We start from the raw sequence: 22,268 nt of genomic DNA, 5'->3' as shown, positions 1-22,268 counted from the left end.
CTAACTTCTGAAAATGACCGTTAACGACCTCAAAATGAAAATATTCAAGAATTAAAGTTGTTTAGAACGACATTTACCTTGAAACCACATTTTTTATTTTCGAAAATCGCATTTTTTGGAGCTTTCTGTCTCTAAAAATTCACTTTCTCTCTCTTAATCAAACAACACCTAAATGACCTCAAAACGAAATTTTCAAGAATTAAAATTTCTTAGAATATCATTAACGCTTTAAGTTTTTTATTTTTAGCCGTCAATGGTCGTTTTGAGGTGTTAAGTGGTCAACGGTGTTAAAAAGTGTAAAGTTCAGTGGTCATACCGGAAAGAAATGAAGTTCAATGACCATAAGGTGAAAATGGATAAAGTTCAATGGCCATGGGTGTAATTTACCCCTACTAATTTTAAAGCTTTAATTTAGGTAGCTAAATTATGCCTGTACAAAATTTCAAAACTATGTGTACATCAAAAATACCAATACCATATTTTCCTTTTCCTTTTCCTTTCATCGCCGTTTACCACTCATTTTCCTATTTTCTCTCTCTAGAAACCCCTGTTTTCTCTCTCTACCTTCACTATAAAACCCTCCATAAACCTCCAAATCAAATCATTCATTCATTCATTCATCGTCTCCAGCAGCATCGATTCCTCTTTCCCCAAACACAAAAACACTAATCTCTCGAAAGAGGAATCGCAGAACTTACCAGATCTAAAATGGAGGCAATGAAGATGAATCTCTTCGCTGTTTTGATCGTTATGATTATGGCTTTCTCCGCCATTCAATCGGCATCGGCAGCTGAAGCACCCGCACCAAGCCCTACATCAGATGCTACTGCATTTATTCCGACATTCATCGCATCAATCGTCGCTCTTGCTTTTGGATTCCTCTTCTGAATTCAGAATCTGATTGATTCATTTGTTTATGTAGTAGCTTCAATTTCTCTCTCTGGATCGATTGATCACTTTTTTCTCAATGTAGAGGGAAGGAAATCGGATTAGGATTTGATGATTTGGGGTTTTTTTATGGAAAAATTGAGTTTGATTTATTGATTTTGTATTTTCTGATTTATATTAGCAACAAATCTTCTTCATTATTCTTGTTGTTTGGTTAATTTCGCAAATTGAATTCTATCTCATCAAATCGTGTGTTTGAATTAGACATATTCATTGTCCGGTTCCAACGGACTTTTGTCTAACAATGTTCAGTTCAAATCCAGTCCAGTCCAGTACGTTGTTAATTTAGGCAGGCCGAGCTCGGATTCAAAAAAAAATCAAATTCCAAAGGGTCCTTTACATAAAAATCACAAATATTAATAATATTATCATTTTATTAATATTTGTGATTTAATTATTAATATATCAAAAATATAAATTTTTATTTTGTAAATGTCAAAGTAATTTTTTTAAACAGTTTAATTGATAAACTGCCGATGAGAAAATACGAGCAAATGTTTTGTAACTGCCATAATATTTCTAGATTGATATAATTCAAAATAGCCATTGACAAAATTGTAGATATTTTTTAAAATTTGAATTTCCAGGTAAATTTCCCAATTCCAAATTCAACCCTTGTATGATTTTAATAATAAAAAAATTAAATTTATATTTAAAAATAAATATTCATACATAAATTTATTAATTAATATTAATAGGCGGGTCGGGATGGTCAGCCCGTGCTATTTTTATAAATCCCAAATCCGTCCAAAAAAAAGGCGGACTTTAGCAGGCATGGGCTAAACCTAAAGATAAATTGTCATATTCAAACTCTGCTCAAGGGACACGGTCCTGGATGGGGCCAGACATGTATCCGGACTTGTAAACAGATCTAGTTTGAAGGAAAATAAAATGAGAATTGTAAAAATGTATAATAATCAAGTTTGACCTTAACGTTTTTAAAAAATACAAATTTAACCACTACGTATGAAATTGTGTAAATTTAATTATACGTTATCGAAAATTTAAATAGCTTGTTTGATTGTTATCGAAAATAAATATTAATACATAAATTTTAATTATATGTTATCGAAAATTTAAATAGCTTGTTTGATTGTTACCCTCCATTTCACAATATTTGTTTTTCTATAGAATTTTGTTAGTTATATAATACATTACGTTTTGATTCAATTCATATTAATTGACTTTTTACCAAACATACATCTATTTAACTAACCTTTTTATTTTAAAAATTGATGCAATTAATACAAGAATAATAAAGTCTTTTTAATTAAAATTAATTACAATTCTTAAGTCTTGTACGTTAACTTTCAAAAATAAATATTACGAGACCAAGTGAGTATTTAATTGAAAATACCAAACAAGTTTGTGGATAAACAATTTCGTACATCTTTTATTGGTAATTGTTGTCAACATTTTAGACCGCTTTTTATTGGTTATTGCTAACTATATTTACAACATAGTCAACATCTTAAACCGTTCGACAAAAAAAAAAAAAAACTTAATTTATAAGAGACTAATTTATTTATTAGCATTTTAACATGTTTTGTTGTAACATAACCTATTAAATATCTTAAAAATAATTGATGTTTGGAACTTTCGATGTCACATTTAAATAATCAAACTGCGGTTGCTAACGTGAGATTAAAATTGATCCTGTTTAAAAATATTAAGGTTAAATTTAGAATATTTTATACATTAGGACTAAATCTAGCCCTTACTAAAGCTCAAATTTAGTCCTTATTTTAGTGATTAAGTTTGATAATTTATTTTGACGAACTTTAATTTTTACATATATTGAATATATAGGGTTAAATGCACCATTGGTCATTGAACTTACATGATTATCTCAAATTGTCTCAATAAAATCATTCAACTTTGAGTTATGTCTCAATTAGGTCACTCTGGCAATTTCAATGGTTAAAAAACATCAGAATGATGACATAAGTGACACGTCAGCATGAGTCAACTCAAATCTCTAACCAAAACGACACATGACATCGCCACTTGGCTATCAGGTGTCTGTTATTTTTATGAAGAAAAAACTTTTTTATAAAAATAACTGACACATGACTGCCACATTTCGTTTCGGTCAGAGATCTGAGTGGTCTCATGTTAACGTGCTACTCATGTGATTATTTTGATGCCTTTTAACCACTGAAATCGGCGGAGTGACATAATTAAGACAAAACTCTGATTTTATTAAAATAAATTGAAGTTGAGTGACCATTTTGAGACAATCATGTAAGTTCAGTGACCAATGTTGCATTTAACCCTGACTATATATTATTAACGTGTCATTAATGGTTTGTTTCATGGGATAAGGTACCAAAATAAGTCTATTGTTTTTGGAAAAGTATCAATTTAGACTTCACATAGAAATTAATATCAATATATGCTTAACGTTTAAAAATGGGTACTAATTTAGGCCTCGATAACGGAACGTGACACGTTATTCATATTAAGCTTAAAGCACTTTTTGGCCCCTGACATATCCAAAATTTATGCATTTGGCCCCTGACCTATTATTTGGTCATATTTGGCCCCTAACCTATCAAATTAGATAAAATCCAACCCATATTGAAAGAAAAATTAACTCTGTTGGAAAATTAACGACAGTAACCAATACAAAAATGACACATGACACATAAATAAAATTAATTTTCACTCTATCGGAACACTAGAAAAAGTTTTTTGGATTTTTTTACTGTGTAAAATAGTTACTGTTGCCATCTCTAGTTGAAATTTAATTTTATTTATGTGTCATGTGTCGTTTTTGTATTGGTGACTGATGTTAATTTTCCAATAAAGTTAATTTTCCATTCAATATGGGTTGAATTTTATCTAATTTGATAGGTCAATGGCCAAATATGACCAAATAATAGGTCAGGGGCCAAATGCACAAATTTTGGATAGGTCAGGGGCCAAAAAGTGCTTTAAGCCTTAATATTACCCCGTTAAATTTTGATTTCTCCCTTCACATACAATTGATAGAATTTAACAGAGTAATATGAATAACGTGTCAGGTTTCGTTATCGAAGCCTAAATTAGTACAATTTTTTAAACATTAAACCTATATTAATACTATTTTATAGGTAGAACCTAAATTGATACTTTCCAAAACTACAAACCTATTTTAATATCTTATCCTTATCCTTGTTTCATTAGTTAAACTGTTAGTAAATTGAGCAGTATGTATTTTGATATTTATTTTTTAATTATTATTTTTAAAGATAATAAATAAATAAAATTATAAACCTCCAGCCTAATTATTATTTTCATCTTAATTCAACGGTTAAATGTATTATTGGTCATTGAATTTACATAATTATCTCAGAATGGTCACACAACTTCAATTTGTCTCAATAAAATCATTCAATTTTGAATTTTATCTTAATTAGATTATTTCGGCGATTTTAATGGTTAAAAACATTAGAATGATGTCATGATAGACATATCAGCATAAGTTAACTTATATCTCTAACCGAAACGGCACGTAGTTGCCATTTGTTAGTTATTTTTATGAAAAATAAATAAATTTTGTGTTTTTTCATAAAAATATCTGATACGTGATAACCAGGTGGCTCATACGTGGATGTCATGTGCCGTTTCGGTCAGAAATCTGAGTTGACTCATGCTAACATGTCACTAATGTTATCATTCTGTTTCCTTTTAATTATTGAAATCGTCGGAATGACCTAATTGAGACAAAATGTAAAGTTGAGTGATTTTATTGAGATAAATTAAAGTTGAGTGATCATTTTGAGACAACCATGTAACTTCAAGCTTCTTTTTTTTTGGCCAAAGATCACAAACCTCCAAGTCAATTAGTATAATTGATACTACGGGTGAATGTGAATCTTGAATATTCTTGAATCGAACTGAATACATAAATAAAAAGATTCAGAAATTTTAAGATTGAATCGAACTGTACTATTAACTTAATTAGGTAGAATTCTGGAGATTTTCAAATTCCTAGTATTACTAAGTAAATATGTTAGAGATTCTAGATAAGGTCAAATATTTGGAAAAAAATTCAGAACTGGATTGAACTGTTGATTTTTTCTTTAGAACAGAACTGAATTGTATCATTGACTTTATTAGATACAATTTCAGAAATTTTTAAATCCCCGAATTGTATTGAACTGTACTCACCTCTAATTCATGCAAATCAACCGAAATGGTGTCATAGATAAAATTTTTGAGCTCATGATACATGTGGATAGAGTAACCGTTGACATCCTATCTAGTGGAGGAGGATGAAGTTCCTCCTCCCACTGTTTTTTGTTTTTTTTTTTGTTGTTTTTTTTGTTAGTTTTTTTTTTTGTAGTTGGATCCTATATATTTTATCAGATCTCTGAATCTGTTGGAATTGTGTTTGCTGGTTATAATCTTTGCTTTTGTAACATTTTCTGTTATAGCAATGGCAGAAACTGTAGATCTTATACGTAGATCACTAGATCCACGAGATTGCAAAAGAAATGATTTAGATCCGAAGATTCAGATGATGAAGATTGGACTACAGTTGATTCGCTGCGAATTTAGAGTTATGTTAAATATATGTTTCAACCGTTGTTTATGTTAGATTTACCTTTTAATGGTTTTTTTTTCTTTTTGTAGTCATTATATTGCCCTAATGAATCATGTATTAGGCTTTTTTTTTTTGACAAGAAAGGACAATTTATTAAATATCATCAGCAAGAGCAGTACAGACATAAGAAGGAGGTACTGAAATCCAGACCTTCCTCTCAAAAGCAGGTGTAGCTGCACGGGCTAAAAGGTGAGCAGCGGAATTCGCTGACCTACGAATAAATGAGATTGACACATTACCTATGTCCTTAATAAGGATTTTGCAGTATTCAATAACTAGATCCAGAGCCGAATTGCCACTAGTTTCTCGCTGAATAGCATACACTAGCAATTGTGAATCCGATTCTACCAACACGTTCTGCCTGCCAGAGTCCTTCAGCCAACTCAACGCCTCGCGACACGAGATCGCCTCAACTAGGAATGGGTCAAGACAACAGTAAATAGTACCGTTGCCTGCAGCTTGGAACCCGCCATCACTATCCCGCAGGATGAATCCATAACCAGCAGTACCTAAGTCAGAAAATATGGCCCCGTCAATATTAAGTTTTAACATACCTGGCGGGGGTTTGCACCATTTCTGAGTCACTTCAGTAGTCGTCGCCACCGCACCACTTCCATGGCTTTGGGCAGCTTTCCAACTTGAGATAAATTGCATGGCAGTGGAGAAGATTATGGTATGTGTCATGACTTGTTTTGACCATACTCTATTGTTCCGGTTAAGCCACAAGAACCAGCAGCAGACTGCCACCGTACCAGTTTCCGACGGGAACAATAACCTCAACTTCTCCCAGAATTCTCTAAACGAAGAGCAAGAATCTCCTAGACCTGCAACGCTAGTCAGACCCCAGAAAAGTCGAGCCTGATGGCAGCCAACTAAGACATGGAAGTCATCCTCCTCCGATTGCAGACATGATGGACACAAGTTATTAATCGGAACCCTTCTAGCAGATAAAGCGCTCAGCGACGGTAAACAACCAGCTAAGGTTCTCCAAATTAGATTTTTTACCTTGGGCGGAACCTGAAGTGCCCACACTGTATCCCAATTAACTCCATCAATTGTCAATGATGGATTATTGCCATATTTTCCAGACCATAGGTGTTTATACGCACTTTTCACACAAAACATACCTCTCTTTCCCTAGAACCATCCCCACGCATCAGACACCAAACGGAGACTTAGAGGAATCCTCCGAATAAGTTCTATATCCCGATCCACAAAGATCCCATTGATTAATTCCAAGTTCCACTCCCTTGAAGGCTGTCGGATGTTATTCACAGTATCCACTTCAAGGCCCGGAAGTCGCGCACTTTCTATAAAAGGGTGGTCAAGGTCAGGCAGCCAAGGGTCTTCCCAGATGTTAATAGACTCCCCTGACCCAACAACACGTCTAGCTCCAGAAATAACAAGTGATTGTGCAGCATGTATACTTCTCCATATAAAACTGGGCTGATTACCAAGATCCGCCTCTAGAAAGGAAGAAGATGGAAAATACTTAGCCTTATATACCCGTGCAAGTAATGAATCTGGATTGGTTAGTAGCCTCCAACCTTGTTTAGCTAGAAGAGCAAGATTAAATAGATGTAACTTTCGAAAACCCAATCCACCTAAGCTCTTCGGGACACACAGTTTCTCCCATGACTTCCAACGCAGGCCTCTCTCCTCAGACCCAGATCCCCACCAAAAAGAATTCATCATTCTTTCCAGATCATCACACAAAAGTTGAGGTAAGAGGAATAAACTCATAGCATAGGAGGGGAAAGCTTGTATAATAGATTTCAACAGAATCTCCTTACCAGCTCGAGATAACATTTTTTGCCTTTCATGCTGTGACCCTTGATCTGACTCTGTCAGCAATGTATTGGAACACTTGAGTTTTACTTCTCCCAACTAAAGCCGGGAGACCAAGGTATGTTGCAGTGCCCAGCCCCAATGGCATTCCAAAAATTGAACTTAAGATCAAACGGAGCCCCGCACTACAATTTTTGCTGAATGAGATTGAGGATGTAGAGAAGTTTACCTTTTGTCCAGAAGCTGCTTCATATTCTTGCAAACACTGCTGACCGCTAAGCACTCTTCCTTGGACGCTTTGAAGAACAAGTAGATGTCATCTGCAAAGAAGAGATGAGAGATTGACGGGGCTGATTAAACTATCCGACAACCATGGATCTGACCCTGAGCTTCTAAACTTTGCAACGACGCTGATAAACCTTCTGCACAAATCAAAAAAAGGTAGGGAGAGATAGGGTCACCTTGACGCAGACCACGCTGTGGTAGAATTGGCCCAATCACATGATTATTATGAGTAATATTATATATGACCTTTGTAACACACTACATCACCAGAGATATCCACCGGTCATCAAAGCCTAACCTCTGCATCATTTGTTCCAAAAACGCCCACTCAACCCGATCATAAGCCTTGGCCATATCAAGCTTAAGAGAAACATATCCTTGTTTACCTTGAGTTTTATGCTCTAGGAAATGGTTTACTTCAAACGCAAGCATAATATTGTCTGTGATCAGTCGTCCCGGGATGAAAGCGCTCTGTGTGGGCGAGATAATAATATCTAGAACCTTTTTTAGCCTGTTAGCAACTGTTTTCGCCAGAATCTTGTAAATAACATTGCATAATGCTATGGGCCTGAGATCTGAAACTTTTTCTGGAGAAGATTTCTTTGGGATTAGAACAATATTTGTGTCATGGATACTATTCGGAAACAGCCCTTCATTCAACCATTGAATGCATGATTGAATCACATCAGGGCCTACCAAGTCCCAATATTGTTGGTAGAAACATGGATTAAAACCATCAGGACCGGGACTTTTATCAGGATGCATTGAGAAAACCGCCCTCTTTATCTCGTCTGCAGTATATGGTTGAAGAAGATCAGCATTTAGCTCCGTCGAGATTTTTGGCTGAATATTATTCAAAATAGGTTCAGAGCGACTCCCTGAAGATGTGAAGATTTCTGTAAAGTAGTCTGAAATTAGAGAAGGTAACCTTGTCTCCCAGTCGACCCAGTTTCCTTCCTCATCTTTCAGTCGTCGAATTTCATTCCTTTTGCGCCTACTGTTAGCAGCCGAGTGAAAACAATTTGAGTTCTGGTCACCGGCTTTGAGCCAAAGTGTCTTGCTTCTCTGCTTCTAATAGGTTTCTTGTTGGAGGAGAAGCTCATCAAGGCGATTCCTAGCAGCCAATAGTGCTTCGATCGCCAGCCTATCAGTACAAGATTTTAGTCTTCTAATTTCTGATCTGCAGCAATGAATTTCTTTCTTAAATTGGTTACGAATGTTGTTTCCCCAAGCTGCAAGTATTTCACCACATTTTTCCTGTTTAACCAAAATTCCTCTAGCATTTGAATGTTGCTAGGCCAAAATTATCTGGTCTCTGCAATCAGCTTCTTTGATCCAAGCATTTTCAAACCGAAAGCGGCGAGACATAGAACCCATAGTGTTAATTAGAGACAAGAAGAGTATCGTATGATCACTACATTGAGTATCCTCATTCAAGACAGAAGCCGAACTGAACTGCATAAACCAACTGTTATTAGCAAGGGCTCGATCGAGTTTCTCTTCTATAGCATTTTTTGAACCACGACCTCTTTCCCACGTGAACGGATAACCCTTCATACTAACTTCTGACAACCCACAATCTGTAATAGTATCACTGAATCCCCTTATCAAGGTAGGTGGGTGTTTGTTACCTCCTCTCTTCTCAGAATGAGAGAGCATGTCATTAAAATCCCCAATGATAACCCAGGGATCAGAATTATTCAAGCTAAGACTCCTCAATAACTGCCAAGAATCTTCCCGACGTGATCTCTCGGGAAAGCCATAAAAATCGGTTAATTGATACTTCGGCAAACCTAACAAAGTGACCCTGAAGTCAATAAAATTAGAAGAATAACCAAGCAACTGAACTGAATTAACAGTTCTCCACAAGAGCGCTAAGCCCCCTCCATTGTTGATTGGATCAACAAAGAACCGGCCCTCAAAGGAAAGCTTTCATTTCAATGCTTCCACCTTGAGACGACTGCATTTAACCTCCATTAGAAAGATAAACTCGGGATGTAAATTGGCAGAGAAATCCACCAGCTGACGAACTGTCCGGGCGTTCCCTATCCCCCGGCAGTTCCAGGACAGTATACTCATGCTATCTTGCGAGTCGAGCTACCACGACTCGCTTCTTGGATATTTTCAATAGCTGCCTCCAACCTCATTGTATTGTTTTCCTCACAATCCATAAGATTTTCTGAACTCCCCTGTGTATCTTCGACCAATGATCCTGAGCGCTTGCATTTCGGGTCAGAAATTACTACACCAATATCTTCTGGAGTCTGATGGATATACTCCTTGTCTTGAAAAGTTGTCTTACTCTGTAGTGCCTTAAAACCCGGGGGAACAACTGTAGCAATTTTCGGAATACTAACCTCCCTTTCACCTGAACTGGCCCTTGAGACAAAACTTGAAGTGACAACATTGTTTGTCTGAGTAAGGTTCTGAGGAGGTCGGCTAAACAAAAATCTTGATTGCTTAGGAACTTGAGAACGACGAGTAGGGGCTCTAAGCCAGGCCCCATATGCTCTCTCTACTTTCATCGGATCAGCCGCTTGTAGTAGAGCTTGACAGAATTTATCTGCGTGCCCTATATGTCCACATACAAAGCAAAAGGTTGGGAGCCGTTCATATTTAAAGTTTACCCAAAAAACAGTACCTCCCTGAACACTTATCTGCATTTTCCTCTTAAGCGGAGCGAGGAAATTAATCGACACACGAATTCGTAGATAGGTACGAGAGACCCCTGTGAAATTATTCGGATCAGCTTCCACAAAAGTACCCACAAAATTACCTATACTGACAGCAACCTTTTCAGACATAAACCCAACTGGAAGATCATAAACCTGCAGTCAAAAATCAGTGTGAGACAAGTGAATATCCATAGGATTTTGATCATCCTCAAGCCTCTTTAGCATCAGTAATTGTTGTTCAAAAGTCCATGGTCCACCCTGAATTACCCTATCCCCGCTCCCATGGATGGTAGAATTCAAAACGGAATAAATTGGGGTCTATATCTTCAATGAAAATCCCTTTTGAAGGACTCCAAACATCAGCTAATGTGGATTTCATAAAAGAGGTTTTGATTGGCCAGTTTGTTAGAAAAGACCCTATCAAACACCAAGTCTGGGGACGAGATTGAACTTCAGCAACATCCGGTTGAATCACTAATCCCGACTGAACTTCTTCCTCTAAAGTAATTAGAGCACTCCTATCAATGATTTCTTCCATCGGCAAAAGTTAAGTTAATTATAAAACTTAATTAACTTTTATCAAACTTTTTTTTAGGTCACAACAATGAATCATAACCAAACGGAATCACAGCAAACGGACAGAGACAGCAGCTAACAACCGCAGCAATGAATGGAACGGAGGTCGGCAACCAGAGCAAGTCTGCGCCGACGGATCCAAACCGGAAAATGACGTCGAACAATAGACAACAGAACAAGCAAGGAGAGAGACCGGCGAATAGATCAGGCGGCCGGTGAGGGCGGCGAACAACCACGGCGATGAATGGACCGGAGGCCAGCGACCACAGCAAGTCCGCGATGGCGGATCCAACCAGAAAATAGGAAAACAGAAACTGAAAAGCGATCCGCAACCGGTAAAGGCGTCGAACAACAGAGACCAGAATAAACAAGGGGAGAGACCGGCGAACAGAGCAGGCGGACGATGAGGGCGGCGGATATGGGCTCGTCAACAGCGAGATCGTCTTAGCGTCTTATCTTCTCCAGCAGCTAGGGTTTTTTTAGACGATGACAAGATCTTTGTTTTGACTTAATATATGAGTTAAATTCTCTAATATTATGGTTTTTTTTTTTGGTTTAATCTATACGTATGTGACGCTTTATTCCATACTATTTTCATCTTATACTTACAATCTTATTACTAAATGAAATATCAACATTCCTATTAAAAAAAAGGATAAGGTGCAAAATACCCCTAACGTTTACATCCATAACAAATTTTACCCCTAACGTCTAAAATGATGCAATTTTAACCCTAACGATGGCAGCCAATAGCAATTTTACTCCTAACATTGACAAGTCGTGTCAATTTCACACATCATTATAAAATACATATATTTTGTTTCTTATTCTGCACCAATTGCATATCCGTTGTTTCTAAAAAAAAAAATTTCATATTTTTTTTTGTGATTTAATTGGAGTTTAAATTTTTTAAAATTTAATGAAATATTTGAATTTTTTTTATCCAAATCGTACAAAATAAGTATATTTTTTTAATTTTTATTTTATTTTTTTTATGTGTAATCATATGTTTCTGATTTGTTACTAATTAGTGATAAAACGCCGCACATATGAAGTGTAGATGAGAAGATTCGTGACTGAAAAGACAATTTAATGAATTATTTCTTAAATTGATCCATTTTATTAACGTTAGAGGCAAAATAGCTTTTAACTACCAACGTTATAGATAAAATCGCATCACTTTTAAAGTAAAATTACTCCTAACTATAAACGTTAGGGTTTTTTTTTTTTTTTTGCACTATATCCTTAAAGCTTCTTTTTATATACAAAATTGTAAAACTACGTGTACATCAAAAATACCAATACCATATTTTTCTTTTCAGTGCTATTTATTTACCGCTCATTTTCCGATTTTCTCTCTCTAGAAACCCCTGTTTTCTCTCTCTAACTTCACTATAAAACCCACCACAAACCTCTCAATCAAATCATTCATTCACTCATCGTCTCCAGCAGCACCGATTCCTCTTTCCCCAAACACAAAAACACTAATCTCTCGGAAGAGGAATCGCAGAAATTACCAGATTCAAAAAATGGAGGCAATGAAGATGAATCTCTTCGCTGTTTTGATTGTGATGATTATGGCTTTCTCCGCCATTCAATCGGCATCGGCAGCTGAAGCACCCGCACCAAGCCCTACATCAGATGCTACTGCATTTATTCCGACATTCATCGCATCAATCGTCGCTCTTGCTTTTGGATTCTTCTTCTGAATTCAGAATCTGAGTCATTTGTTTATGTATGTAGCTTCAATTTCTCTCTCGATCTCGATTTACTTTTTTCTATATGTAGAATTACAGATCTAACAGCGGATTGGATTAGGATGAGGTTTAATTAAGAGGGAAAGGAAATGTGATTAGTATTTGATGATTTGGGGGTTTCTTTTGAAAAATTGAATTTGATGGTGTGATTAGAGAATTAATAAGATGAGTTTGATTTATTGATTTTGTTTTTTCTGATTTATTTTAGCAATTAATTTTATTCTTGTTGTTTGGTTAATTTCGTAAAGGAAGACTTACTTGAATTCTATCTTTTTTTTTTTTTTTTTTTTTTGCTAAAATATATCATTTCTTTTGTGATTGCTATTTACCGTTTCCAAATTGTTTATTACCGCTCCTATATTGACATTTTTGTTTTTTTTATATTTTTCTTTCAAAAATCTATTAATTGATTCTCTCTTCCAATCAAAATTGAAATTATGAAAATAATTGATGCGTGACAATCCGAGAATTTCGGAAATTGATGATTACGAGTCGGAAACATTAAAATTTACGTTTTATGAAAAAAATGCATGTCAATAAGCTGATCAAAACTGAAATTATAAAAATAATTGATGCGTAACAACCCGAGAACCTTGGAAATGGATGATTACGAGTCGGAAAAATTGGACGAGATACATTTTTCGTGAAAATATACGTTATTGAATGGTATCTTTATTCCGATAAAAACAAAAATTTAGAAAATAATTGATGAGTTGAAAAAAGTTTGTACATTTAACAACTACATCCTCTATATATAGAATTTGAATTTGAATGAACATGTCTGTTAATAAACGAACACGACTATTAATTAAGAGAGGTATCTATTGAAATTTATACTAATTTCATTTATATATAAATTTTTCAACATCCCTTTTGTTTGTTCATGTTCTTCCACCCTCACCACAAATTAGGATCGTCCTTTCTACGTCTGTGCAGTCTAATTTCACTTGTGTATAGTGTTGCATAATAGTTACAGATGCAGTCATTTTCACCTGGTCAGTGATTGACCAAGTCAGTGATTGACCAAGTGAATTTGGTCAATCACCAATAAATTTAAACTTATTAAAATTCTGTGGTGAAGATTAAAACAACCGTAAGACTTAGATTCGCATCTCTTAAATCTAATGGTGACTGAACAAATTGACATGATCAGTTACTGACTAAATGAAAATCACTGGTTATAGATGACTAAGTTAATTAGCATTTTGTAAATGAGCTAGTTGTGAGACACCAACCAATTTGTTAAATTTTTTGACACATCAACTTTAATTCTTCAACTTTTTAGGTTTGAGATAATTTAGGTATTGTTTTTTTATGAGATAGAAAGTTAATTTTTTTAGAGATAAAATTTCAAAAATGATGATTTTGAAAAATTAAAAATATGGTTTCATAGTAAACAGAGTCGGCCCTGGCCTAGGGCTGGAAGGGGCAAAAAAAATAGTCTTATATGTATATATTGAGGTTAATTTTTTTTTAAAATATAGAGAGTGATAAAAATATACGGGAGGGTCTAATTCTGTTTGAAAGCCAATTGATAAAAGAAAATAAAAGACTTACCTAACTTTTACACTAACTTTTACACTTTAATTAGTAAATTTATGGGATAAGGTACCAAAATAGGCATATGGTTGTTGGGGAAGTATCAGTTTAAACTCCACGTACAAAATAGCACCAGTATAGGCTTAACGTTTAAAAATGGGTACTAATTTAGGCCTCGATAACGGAACGAGCCACGTCATTGATATTACTCTGTTAAGTTCTGCCAATTGTACGTGGAGGGAGAAATCATAACTTAACGGAGTAATATGAATGACGTATCCAATCCGTTATCGAAGTCTAAATTGATACCATTTTTTAAATGTTAAGCTTATATTGGTGCTATTTTGTACATGAAGCCTAAATTGATACTTCCCCAAAAATCATATGCCTATTTTGGTATCTTATCCCTAAATTTATTATAGACTTTTAGACTCCTAATTCTTTTCAAATGTTTGCTTTTCCTCCTGCTCGTGCAACCAGAACCACGATTTCTCCTTCTTCTATTCCAACTCTTCCTTTCTGTTTCCGGCAACTAGAATTCGAGAGTCGCCTACTTCATCAATTCATTCAAACAAATTCCTTTCCTTTCCTGTTCCTGCACCCAGGCATTTCATTTTATTTCCCAAATTATATACTATGTGCTTGATTTAGTTTTAATTATATTATTACTTTTAGTTTTAGTTTTGATTGTATTTGTTTTTTAATCAAATTGTAATTTGTGTCCTGTATAAAAATTTCAGTCTAAAATATGATTTTTTTGAACAGTAGAACCAGTCTGAAACTGAAATTCTAGTTCGATTAAAGAAAAAAATCACCACTAAATATGTTAGGAAATATTGATGTTGATGCCCTATATCACCTGCATCTTATGAAAACCACCTTCCAGGTGATATTGATGTTGATGCCCCGGGTCTAGGGTCGAAAGTGGCCAATATCACCACTAAAACATCACCTGCATCTCAAAATGCTAGAAGATACCGCTTTTTATGAAAATTGTATATCTTGTTTGCAAGTGAGACCGTAAGAGACGATGATTTTTAGAAGAATTTTGTATGATAAATGATGGCAATAGTAGAATAGTGATTCGAATGAAAAAAAATATTGGTTAGAAATCGATTTTCGAAGGACTTTGTTACATACAAATTTATTATTATTAAAAAATGCCCTTATTCTTTATTTTGCTATACCCCTAAATTGTCAGGACCGGCCATGATAGTAAATATAATAGTAAACAACTTTAATTCTTGAAAAAATTTCAATTTGAGGTCGTTATCATTCAAATTTGGCAAAGTAAAAAAATGTAAAATTTTGCAATCACAGAATTGCGTTTGTAAAGAAAAATACTGTAAATCGACGAAATTTTTGTATGATAAACGATGACAATAGTAGAATTGTGATTCGAATGAAAAAATATTTGTTCGTTAAAAATCGATTTTTGAAGGATTTTGTTACGTACAAATTTTTTATTATTAAAAAAGACTCTTATTCTTTATTTTGTCTAGGCCCCCTAAATTGTCAGGATCAGTCATGATAGTAAATATGATACTAAACAACTTTCATTCTTGAAAATTTTCAATTTGAAGTTGGTACCGACCAAATTTGGCAAAGTAAAAAAGATCCAAATTTTTGCAACCACAATATTACGTTTGTAAAGAAAAATATCACAGGTACCCATCTACAAATCGATAAAACCACAGAGCGCAGGGGCGGAGACAGCCCGGAGCCCGGGGGCTCCAGCCCCCGCGGTCTCCGGCACCACCCCTGAGGAATAGTGGTTCTGTACCGATTAGCCCCCCAAAATAATTTAAGAACTTATAACGCAGGCTGTAAGAAAATTACATAAAGTTCGGTTGGCCTGCTGGTATAAGTGGTATGTAGCGATGTCATCACTAACCTTAGTGAACCAGGTTCGACTCTCCCTATACACCTTGCTTTTTCTCATATTTTTCCTCTTTCCCTCTGCATCCCCTTTTTTTCATTATTATTTCTTTATCTAACTAATATTTTTATCTTTAAATTAAAATTCAAATACCCTTTAAATCAAAAATTTGAATATTAAATGTTATTATTTTTTTCATTATTGTTTTTTATCTAACTATAATAAATTAAAATTTCAATGCTACTACCTAATTTAATTATTTTTTCATCGTTATTATTAATTAATTATAATTTTTTCTTTTAATCAAAATATCAATATAAGTATTTAATTTATAAAGAATAATATACTTATTTAGGAGTTTTAATTTAAGAAATTAGCATTGACTTCATAGAAAATTAAATATATCTATACACTAAGACGAAACAGTTTATATACTCGAGGGCAATTAAATATTTCTCGTAGGCTAAAATTAACCCCCAGATACAAAATCCTGGCTCCGCCACTGACAGAGCGTCTATATGTAATTCGGATAGGATTTAATGTGATTGAAGATAAGATATGTGAGGGTAGAATTTATCCCCCTCTTCTCAAAATGTATTCTGGGAAGTGGCGTGTACAAGAGTGGTTCATCCCCGCCAATATCTCGATCAAACCTGCAAATTGAAAATTATTATTATTATTAAATTTAGAGTCATAAATGAGTCGAGTTGAGCCGCTCATTCGGTTTGATAAAACTTTAGTCGTGTTCAGTTCAATTTATAAACAAACTAAGCTTGAATATGGCTCAAAAACACATGAGCAGGCTCGGTTATATAAGTTTGTGAATAAGCTCGATTAATTATAGGTTTAATACCAGCCTTCTCAAGTTGGCCCAATACTGCAACTTACCTCCCGTACTTACACTTTTAACGAGTAACCCCTCAACTTGCTTATTTGGAACAAATAACTCCTCCAATTGCTCAATTGGAACAAATAATACTCCATCTGTTCTACAATACATGTCTTTTAAGATTAAGGTCCTGTTTGATAAAGAGCTTTTTGGGATCAAATTAGAGGTTTGAGCCATTTTAAAGGTTTTGACTAGTCAACCCTCTAATTGTGGTGTTTGGTGAATAGAGGTTTGAAAGAGCTTATTTGGTCCAAAAAACTGAAAAAGCTCGTTTTAGGAGCTTCTTCAATTAGCGTATTGCTCCATCTCTTTTCAATGACATTTTTACCCCTAATTATTACCCTTTAACCCTAAATAAATGTTTTATCATGTCTTTATTTGTCATTTACCCAAATAGCTATTAGCAATCAGCTAAATTTTACCAAACAAGTTTACACAATCAACTAGTCAAATCAGATAACCAAAAAGGCAATCAGCTAACAGCTAATGTAATAAGCTATCAGCTAACAGCTATTTGCCAAACAGGGCCAAGACAAAAGAATTAAGAAAAACAATTAATTTTAACTAAAAGACTTTGTTACCCTTGCATTAATTGCATCTACTAATTATTTTTTATCTATTCCCAAAGTAAAAATACAACTTAAATGGGGGTATATTTGTTAAAAAATTAATTAATATGCACGGATTGAATCAAAATGACATGTATTGTGAACGGAGGGAGTACTATTTTTATAAAGGGAAAATGTAAAACTACGTAACTTATTGAATTTTTAGCTTTGTATGTTTCAAAACGAGGTAATTTTGTGTTAAAACACGTCAATAAAAGAGGGGCGGCGTGTAGAAGCGAAAGGAAGAAGATAGTATACTACACGAAAGAGATTTTAATGGATTTAGATTAATTTAGTTTATAAATAAATAAGAGTTAGAATTAGACCTGGGCATGGGCCGGGCACAGGCCGAGCCTGTCGGGCTTTTAATAAAGTCTGGCGAGCCCAAGTCCAGCCCGGCCCGCAAGAAATTTAAACGGGCTCAGTCTGGGCTTGGGCCTAAGATATGAATCCCAAACCCGCCCGTCCAAACCCATCTGTATATTAAAAAATATATTATAATTTATATTTATATATTATATATAAATATGTATATATTATAATATATATATATATATATTATAAGTTATATATATAACAGCAATTTTTTTTTTTTTTTTGAAATATATAATAGCAAACTTAAGTTTATTTTGAAAAAAAGTTATTTATATTTATGTTTATAAAAATATATTATAATTTATATTTATATATTATAATTTATATATATATATATATATCGGGTCGGGCCGGGCCGGGCCGGGCCGGGCAGGGTCTGTCTGATGTAAAAGTTGTAAAGCCCAAGTCCGCCCAATTTTTGGCGGGTTTTATACGAGCTTGGGCCGGACCGAGCCTAACAGCATTTTCATGTGTCCAAACCCTGCTAAATGGGCCGGGGCCTGCCCAGGTCTAGTTAGAATAGCCCATCATATGAAAATAAAATGAATTTAATTTAATTGATTCAATTGTTTGAAATTAATAGGGTTGTATATAATTAATTAAGATATGATTCACGTATTAATTTAGCTATATAGTTAATTTAGATATTAATTTAGCTATATAATTGATTTAGACATTAATTAATTTGAGTAAAATTTAAAATTAATAAGTTTATTCGAAAATTTCCACGGTGATTTTTCGGGGATCCCCACGGGGATTTATAAGGTAATGTGCGAGAATCCTCATGGGACGGATATAGCAATCCTCATCCCCATCACCATTTAAGTTTCGGGAAAAAAATTCTCGTCTCCATCTCTATCCCCATTTTTTACTGTTATTACTCATCCAGTCCGTTCGGATACCCACAATTTTCGGATAATCCCCTCCCCGGTATTGTCACCCCTAATTGTCTACACGTGGAAAGCTATTCAAACAGTAAGTATCTTTTATTCAAGTAAAATAGTCATTCAAGTAAAGTTCATGAATATAATTAATAAACTTATGCTCCTAAATCAACACGTAAATTTTAGTGTTTGGGTTTAGTTTAGTAGTAATGTGTCATTTTTGGATTGACACGAAACTAAAATGCAAATTTTTGGGTTGAATTAGAGTTGACATATGAACCCGAAAACGACACGAAATGACACGAATATTGAAAAATTATTGTTATATTCTCTCATGTGTTTTATGTATCAGTTTATTAATAAAGATAATAAAATTATAATTAGGGTAAATTTCAAATAAAATCACTATGGTTTCACTAATTTTTAGATAAAGGATTGTGGTTTACTTTTTGTCAAAATGAGGATTGAGGTTTCGCACTTTTAATAAAACAAGGACTTTTTGGATTAATGCGACCTGAAAATGAAAATTTTCAAGAATTAAAGTGGTTCAATGTCATATTTGCTATGGAACTACATTTTCGATTTTCGAAAATCATCTTTTTTAAAACTTTCTCTCTAAACATTAACTTTCTCTCTCTTTACCAAAGATCATCTAAATAATCTCAAAATAAAAAAGTTAAAGAATTAAAGTTGCCTATAATATTAATAGTTCTTATAATAATATGTCATTTTTGTAGTCGTCAAAAGTGATTTTAATAGTATCAATCGAAAAAGTCCTTATTTTTCTAAAATTGAAAACCTCGGTCATTGCTTTGAAAAAAAAAAAAATCACAATCTTTTATCTGAAAATTAGTGAAACCACAAAGTTTTATTTAAAATTTAAAACTTATAATTATTACTTACGAATATTAATTTCAACCTACTAAATTGTTATAAACACATTATATTAGTGTGGTTAGTGTTAACACGAAATCGACAATAACCCGAACAGGTTAACACGAAAGTTTTTAGATTGGGTTTGGATTTACTTCTTTTGACACGAACTGGACTCAATAATTGACAGATCTAAACCGAGTTTAAGCTCATCCGTGGCAAGAGAAAAAGCTCGGCCCCACTCAATTACAACTCTAATTATCATTTAAACTGGAATAATGTAATTAAAAGTAGATAATTTAATATTACCAGTAGGTGTTCTGAACTTCGATGTCTCGATCGGGAAAAGCATTCAGTTCAGAATCTAATAACACATTCCCTTTGTAACTCTTGAAATCTATCCACATCTCATCCATAAAGAACTGATAAATATGAACATTAATTTCCTCATCTTTGTACTTCCTTTCCAGAACTAGATCTGATAAATAAAATCCATTTGGAATAGAATCCACCTGCAAAACAAACAAACCGATTTCAATCGATGGCCGGTGAGAAATTTAATTAACATATGGAAGAAGAAGAAGAAATTAATTGACTACAAACCTCGGCGCCGCCACTGCAAAAGCGAGATCTAACTGATCGGCGGATTCCGTATTCATAAGGCAATATGGAGCCACCGACTCTGCGAAAAAGGGAATTGAACGCCATTTTCAAATTGTATCAGGGTTTTAAAAGGTTTCGGTTACTTTTTATAGGAGGCTGCTGCTTTGATTAGTGTTTACTAGACCTGTCCACGGATCCGAGTACCCATCTCATCCGTTCAGGTCCGTGTCTTTTGGGTCCGGTTAGGACAACGAAATTTATTTTAGGTTTAGTCAAGTCCAGGTCCGTTAAAGCCCGTCTATTTTTTGGACGGGTTTGGAATTAATAAAAATAGCATGGTCCGGCTCAATCTGACCCGCCTATTAATATTAATATATATTAAATATATTTTTTTTTGATAGGAAAGGAAAGGAAAGAAAAAACAAAACAAAGCCGCTTAACTCGGGATCAGCCTGGAAAAGCTGACCCCCACCAAATCATCCAAGATCAGGGACGAAATGAACAACGGAGGAGAAGAAAATGTTGAGAGACCCAGCATCCTTGTATATATATATAATTTTAAGTATAAATTTTATTTTTTATAATGAAAAAAAATTATAGGCCTAATGCTTCTCCAACCCCCTTAACTTGTCCAAATTGGTCATTTTACCCCCTCAACTCATCGAATGTCCTATTTACCCCCTTAACTCCATAAAAGTGGTATTTCTCACCCCCCAACTTGCCCATTTATCCCCCAACTCATAGAATGTTCTATTTACCCCCTTAACTCCATAAAAGTGGTATTTTTCACCCCTTACAATCCGTTATCGAAGCCTAAATTGATAACTTTTTTTTAAACGTTAAACCTATATTTATGTTATTTTATAAGTGGAACCTAAATTGATAAATCATAGGCCTATTTTGGTACATTATCCCTACATATAATGTATTTAACTTGTTTATATTAATGTTCTTGTTATTTGTATTTTTATTCGTTCTTTCTTTTTTCAACTTTTTTGACTACTATAAAGGGATAAGAAATACCATTTTTATGGAGTTAAGAGAGTAAATAAGATCATAAGTGGTGAGAAATACCACTTTTATGGAATTAATGGGGTAAATAGAATATTCGATGAGTTGAGAATGGGTAAAATGACAAATTTGGACAAGTTAAAGGGGGTGAGAAATACCATTTTTATGGAGTTAAGGAGGTAAATAGAACATTCGATGAGTTGGAGGGGTAAAATGACCAATTTGGACAAGTTAAGGGGACTGGAGAAGCATTAAGCCAAAATTATATATATATTTTAGGTGGGTTTATATGGATTGGGATTAGGATTTGATTTTTAAGTCCGAACTCAGCCCGACCCGAGTCCGCCTAAACTAATAGTGGGTTGGACTGGGCTTGGGCTAAACACTTTTACATAAAAACCCGGTAGTCGCGGCCTGATCTGTGGACAAGTCTAGCGTTCACTAGGCATGGCAACGGGCAGGGTATCCGCGACTATTGTCAATACCAAACTCTGACTCGTTTATCTTTTAATTACATGCCCCACTACCCTAATTAGTATACTTTTTGCATCTCATATCCGTCTCATTTAATTCACGGATACCGTGGGTACCCTAACCCGTTAAGAATCAATAAATAAAATAAAAAATATTACAAATTTAACAAGGTATAAATTTAATAAACGATCTATCGAAAAATTGAACAAATTGAACCTTAATCAATAAGAATAAAGTAGCTTAGTGGTCTCACTCAATGGTTGAAAAACAAAAAGTTGAGTTTAAATCTCACATGTTAAATCTAAAAAACAATAATTATATAAAAAAGTTATGACGGGTAACGGGTACCGGATACGTACCTTAGGAGGTATTTTTATTATCCTAATAGGTAACAATTTTGATCACACACCCGTCTTATACCCTTTTATACAGGGTATGGATAGCACCGAATACTCACGGGTACAGTACTCGTTGTCATCCTTAATGTTCACGGACCTTCCTAAAAGAAAGAAT

At 34.3% G+C, this 22,268-nt stretch overlaps 3 protein-coding genes across 3 annotated transcripts; 2 read left to right on the top strand and 1 right to left on the bottom strand.

The window, feature by feature from the left end:
- The first annotated feature begins 468 nt into the window (after positions 1–468).
- On the top strand, positions 469–1,040 carry LOC136209569 (arabinogalactan protein 13-like). The gene has a single exon (XM_066001066.1). It carries the CDS (start codon positions 709–711, stop codon positions 886–888), a length of 180 nt encoding a protein of 59 aa, XP_065857138.1. The 5' UTR covers positions 469–708; the 3' UTR covers positions 889–1,040.
- Positions 1,041–12,207: 11,167 nt separating this feature from the next.
- Positions 12,208–12,799, top strand: LOC136209709 (arabinogalactan protein 13-like). The gene has a single exon (XM_066001280.1). The coding sequence runs from the start codon at positions 12,393–12,395 to the stop codon at positions 12,570–12,572; it is 180 nt and encodes a 59-aa protein (XP_065857352.1). The 5' UTR covers positions 12,208–12,392; the 3' UTR covers positions 12,573–12,799.
- Positions 12,800–16,396: 3,597 nt separating this feature from the next.
- Positions 16,397–20,420, bottom strand: LOC136208459 (uncharacterized). Its single transcript, XM_065999362.1, has 3 exons — positions 20,271–20,420; positions 19,977–20,179; positions 16,397–16,691 (listed from the first exon to the last, which is right to left on the bottom strand). Exons 1-3 carry the CDS (start codon positions 20,373–20,375, stop codon positions 16,553–16,555), a joined length of 447 nt encoding a protein of 148 aa, XP_065855434.1. The 5' UTR covers positions 20,376–20,420; the 3' UTR covers positions 16,397–16,552.
- Between the last annotated feature and the right edge of the window lie 1,848 nt (positions 20,421–22,268).

The sequence above is a fragment of the Euphorbia lathyris genome, chromosome 10 (assembly GCF_963576675.1).
Source record: "Euphorbia lathyris chromosome 10, ddEupLath1.1, whole genome shotgun sequence".
Classification (NCBI taxonomy): domain Eukaryota; kingdom Viridiplantae; phylum Streptophyta; class Magnoliopsida; order Malpighiales; family Euphorbiaceae; genus Euphorbia; species Euphorbia lathyris.
Note: the sequence above shows the minus strand (reverse complement) of the source record. Positions and strands in the feature narration are given on the sequence as shown.